Here is a 5,616-nt window from a genome sequence, read left to right on the forward strand (position 1 = left end):
AAAAGAATGGGAATGGGTGGGTAGAGAAGTGGGGGGGGGGGGTATGGGGGACTTTTGGGATAGCATTGGAGAAAAAATATATATTTTTTTCCTTTTAAATATTCTTTTATTTCTTTAAATTTTGAGAATTTCATATATATTTGAGTACATTAAACTTATATCTTGATTCTTCTGTACTTATTATACATACGAACATATCTTTACGCTGACCACTGGGCCTGTATAATCTATCAGGGAACTTGTCCCTGGAGAAAACTGATTCTTGCTGCTCAGTGGTCATTAATTGTGTCTTTGCTCATTACATGTGGAGGACACATGCCACAGCACACATGTAGAGCTCTGAGGACAATTATGTGGAATCAATTCTTTCATAGCATCCTCCTTTTTTCCCCTAAACAAATAAAAAAATCAACATTCCTAATAATATCTTTGTTCCCTAAAAATAAAATCAGCTTTAAATTTACTATAAAATGCTAAGCATATTTTTATTAAGATAATAGCTCTTGGCCTGTAGATTTACATGGCTTCAGCTTTACTATATTAATATAATATTGCAGAGCTATGATACAGAACCAAGATTTGGTGGCAGTTAAATTAAGTGTAAAATACTGTTTAGAATCGGTAGGTAGACGAATAAAAGACAATGATGATTATGGACACCATGCCTGCATTATGTAACCATTCTATCACAGTGAGAGTTAGAAACACAAGGATACACAAAAGCAAGGAATACACATGCACACAAAGACACACACACACAAAGAAGCAGACAGGAGGCATGAGGCCTGCATGCATGAGGAAAAGCAATAAGGAACAGAGAGAAACTCTCCTTGGTAGTCCACCATCTGCAACATGCAGTGCCAAGTTCTGATACAAAGAACTCAGAGACTGACCCTTCAGAAAGTGCCTAGCTGTGCATATCTGAGCCAAAAAAGATGCCCTGCTACCTGCTCCCCCTCCTGTGGATAAGAGTCCCAACTGAGAGAGAGTGGGATTGGTTGTGAGGCAGCTACCAGGGAAGTTCTTCTGAGAGATACCCAGACTGATCCCAGAGCTCCTCTGATGACAACAACAAAGCCTGAAAAAAAAAAAAAAGATGCACCAGGACAGAAGCAGCTCAGGGGTCAGAACACCTTTGAAGAGACTCAGAATGAAGAAAGGTAAGACTGCTGTTATCTAAAATAAGGTCTCACTAGCATGGAAACAGTTGTGGCAATGGTCCAAGGATACCACAGTGTCCACTAAAGTGGGCTAGGATCAATATGTAACAATAAAGAAAAAAATGGCCATGAATTTGCCAAGAAGTTAGCTTGGCAGTGGTTGAAGGTAGGAAGAAATGGACAAAATGATATGACTATATATATATATATATATTTTTTTTTAATTGAAAGCATGCACAGGGCCTGCACTGAGAGGGGTAGGCAGACATGAGCCAAAAAGCTATATCCAATTGGTATCTGCTCACAAAGTAAAAATAAGCTTTTGCCAACAGAATTTCACTAAATAGGTTAGCCACACTTAACCACACGTCCAGCAGTAGATGGCGAACACTGCACAAACTCCATGGTATTTCCATATGCTTTTAGTCTCATATTGCTTTGTTTGGCCATTTCTATTTCTCTACCTAAATATTTATTTTTAATTGCCAGATTAAATGAAATCTACAAAATAATAAGACAAGTAGTTACGTCTAAAAACATTCATCAAAACTTCATGAACTATAAAAAAGAAAATTCATTTTTAAAAAATATAGAAAGTCTCAATATTCTCTAACCCTTTTATAGGGGGAGTTTCTCTAATTTTTGATTGGTTAAATAAAGGTGGCAGAAGCCAATCACTGGGCAAAAGAGAGGTGGGATTTCAGGGCAGGACAGGAAGAGGAGAGAGAGGATTGGGAATTAGACCAGACATGGGGACAGAAAGGAACTACAATGTAGGTTTCTCAGGGCACCAATAGTTTGTGGCCTCTGCAGGCAATGGTGGAGGCCATGGAGGATGGGGCAGGATTTTCTTCGCGCAGCCTTTGAGTTATCTGGTCAGTTTTAAAATTTAGTCTGCAGTGTTTTACTTTCATGGAGCTAACGGGTAAGACCAGGCAGTTGTTGGAGGTGGCAAGGTCAGATACAGGGTGTTCAGTGGAGCACAAGTGGTGCCAATGGAAGTGGAGCTAGCAGAGTAGTGATCTTGGAGCAAGGAGACCAAGCAAGGGGAACCGTGCTCCAAAAATTTACACACAGCAGATGACGTCCAACATGGTAGGTGAATGTTCACTATTTAGGATTCTCAGATGGATTCAGATGCAGTAAAGCAGGTCTGAAAGGAAGGGAGCAGGGTTTCTCTGTGAGAGGAGTCATGTGATGACTCAAGCATGGGAATCTTAAACAAAGGAACACAAGATAGAGTCAGCTTACAAGCTCTGAGTTCCCCTCCTGTGGAAAAGGACAGGATAGTGGCTCCAGGAGTCAAGTAAAAGCCGCCTGCTTCCTATAAGTATCTAATCATAGGATAGAATTATAAGTTTGGTTTAATTGTTCTTAAAGATAGAAGAGAATATAGATTTTACCTGACCCATGTGTGGAATCCTCCCCACAATAGAAACTGATACAAGAGTTTGGGCCCAGAGGTGCTGGGACCTCTGCTGTAGGCAGAAAGACTACAGCCTCCAAGAAAACTTACAGGGAGATTGTATGAAAATAAAATGTTCTAGGTAAAAAGAAAAAAGGGGTGGGGTCTTTCAGGGTAACTCATATTGTTCGAACATGGGCTTCACCGGAATTTTGAGTTAAATATCCTGACATGACAGATTAGAAAAAAAGCCTAAAAATAAGCTCATTCAGTATTTGCTTTGTTTACTTCATTTGTTTTGAATGAAAATGGGTATGATTTTGAGTTTTGTGGTCATTATTATTCCTCTGGGAGAAAGGTCAAGCTTAACTCTTGCGGTTACTGACGAAAGGACATGCTTAACTTGGGAGAAAGGCTTTATGTCTGTGTTTATAGAAAAGGCTATGAGGCTCTGGACCCTTTCCAGAGTTGTATGGCTCAGATATGACAGAGGAAGACCCCCTGAAGAGCTAGAAAAATTCAAGAGAACCAAACAGGAAAGGTAAAGATCATTTGTACCATTCTTCACATGGGTATTTAAATTAAATTTCATAAATATTATCAACTAAATCTTTAAAGAACAGACATAAAATAAATTTTCAAAACAGCCTTTTCTCTAAAAGTTCAGAGGTATATAATGGAAGCTTTGGGCACGGCATAGTTAATTGTAAGATTTGTGCAATGCAACAAATTTTCCATGTTTCCACGTTCTGCCTTAGTTTAACAGTTCCATGTACTGCTTCCAACCTAGATCACTGTTGTCACAAGGCTTTACAACCACAGAAGTGATTGTACAAAAGCTACTGGGAATGAGGGATCTATGGTGACAGAGACAGCAACCTAGAGCCATTACAAACTCGGTGAGATACCAGGCTATGATGCTCTATCCTCTCCTTTCTCTATTTTAACCTACATTCCCAAGGCCCCTCACATTAACATGAACCTCTACTATGCTGCCTTCATCTGCAAGAAAGCAACATAGACATGAAGACTACAAATTCAGCTCTTTACTGGATCAGCAGAACCTCTGTCTGCCTTTTGTTTCAGATGTGTAAAGGTACCTGAGTCTTACAGTGCTCAGACACCAGAAAGCCAAGAATTATACCATAAACACACAACAACATACATACTTTAATTTTTTTCAACCATACTTTCATTTTTTAGAAACAAGTTTTCATTTTCCTGTAGGAGCTTTCATTTTCTGAGTAGCTGGTTTGTGTCAGACATGAAGCTATTGAAATCTTGTTCATCATAAAAAAAAAAAAAAAATCCCATAAAATGAGACACTGGCTAGCTCACAGAATACACTGCAAACTAGGACCTTTTCTGTTTCAGTTAGGTTCCAAGGCACATGCCAGTCACATTACTCAGTCCCAAAGACAATTAAATGTTAACGAAGATTACCTTTTCTCCAAAGATGGCGAAATCGTGTATCCAAAGGCTGATTAAGAACCACAAGGCAGTATTTCAAGTTTCCTAAAGAAAAAGGAAAAGATAAAGCACACACTTAGAGGAACTGAGCCCCACCCCTCATCTGGGTCTGTATCTTAAGCTCCACGGTGGGTACATAGAGCTAGACTGTAAGAGCTGTTACCCTCATATACCTTCCTTTTAAAGAGATCATGTCAGTGGAACGCACTTTATTCAGAACGTCTCGCTCTCACATCATTTCTCTGAGAAAAGTATCATGAAAGTAGTTTATAGTAAAAGAAAAGTAAACTTTTTTGCATAATTTGAAATGTGAATTCTCAACCTTAAAATTTTTCTTTTTTTATTATTTTTTATTAGATATTCTCTTCATTTACATTTCAAATGCTACCCCCTTTCCTGGTTTACTCTCCAAAAGTACCCTGTACCCTCCCCCTGCACTGCTCCCCAACCCACCCACTCCTGCTTCCTGGCACTGGCATTCTGGTACCGGGGCATATAATCTTAGCAAAATCAAGAGCTTCTCCTCCCATTGACCTTAAAATTTTTCTACCACTACTATGATGGAGTCCCTAGCAGCTGGTTTTAGAAACTCTACCACTTTTGGAACCTGGTGGTGTGTGACTTAGGGATGAACGGGTAATAACTATATCACATTCATTCCTACTCACTCTTGTTAATAGTTTTCACTACATCCCACCCTACTTTGAACTTTCTAATATAAAACCACATTCTCACAAACACTTCAAGTATGTCTATGACTCCTTCAAACAACACTCTACAAAGTTATGGTGAATATTATTTCCTGAATTGTTTTGTAAGGGAAAACAAGCCAAGTTCAGGAAGAAACAAGTTTCTGAAGCTGGGATGGGACTCAGAAATGAATCACCTCTCAACTTCCTATGGTGAACTGTACATAATACAACAAAATTACAATGAGGCTGTTAGGAATCTGCCAGCTCAGTTCAAGCACTCCTCAGTTTCAGAAAGCAAATGATTGCTTGGTGATAAGAAAAACCATGCTATAAGCCTTTGCACTACTAGAAACAGAAAAACATAAGGTAATGAAATGTGATGTCATCGTGTACAACAAATCTTATTACTAGCTACATGCATGCACTGGGATCCAAACAAGAATAAGTTTACAGGCTATATGTGCAAGAAGATGTTTAAGATTGTATTCAACAATATATGAGGAATGCCAGATACCAGATGCCATGAATTTGAAAGAAAGGAAGTTATGGGATATGGGGGGATGCAGGGAGATGACCGGGAAGGAGGAAACAATGGAATTATACTATAATCGCAAAAGAAAAAATTAAAGTGAAAAACAGGGCAGTAGCCTAATGATGGAGGATATTAACAATAATATTACAAATGTTAACAGTAACATTTAACATGTCATTGAAATTGAACTTGAGGTACTTATGCAGTATGTGGTGCAAGAATGAGTTGAAATGTTGAGTGGTTAAGAGTGCTTGCTACTCCTTCTTAGAATTGGGAACAAAACACCCAGGGAAGGAGTTACAGAGACAAAGTTCGTAGCTGTGATGAAAGGATGGACCATCTAGAGACTGCCGTATC

General features: G+C 38.9%; 1 protein-coding gene across 3 annotated transcripts in view; it reads right to left on the bottom strand.

Annotated features, from left to right (window-relative positions):
- Positions 1 to 5,616, bottom strand: part of Tpk1 (thiamin pyrophosphokinase 1) — a 320,069-nt gene that overhangs the window by 267,954 nt on the left and 46,499 nt on the right. For all 3 annotated transcript variants that reach the window (XM_029478480.1, XM_021164682.2, XM_021164683.1), the window contains one exon: positions 4,009 to 4,080. In XM_029478480.1, coding sequence (XP_029334340.1) covers positions 4,009 to 4,080 — 72 coding nt within the window. The remainder of the gene's footprint in view (positions 1 to 4,008; positions 4,081 to 5,616) is intronic.

Source organism: Mus caroli, chromosome 6, assembly GCF_900094665.2.
Source record: "Mus caroli chromosome 6, CAROLI_EIJ_v1.1, whole genome shotgun sequence".
NCBI classification, from domain to species: Eukaryota; Metazoa; Chordata; class Mammalia; order Rodentia; family Muridae; genus Mus; species Mus caroli.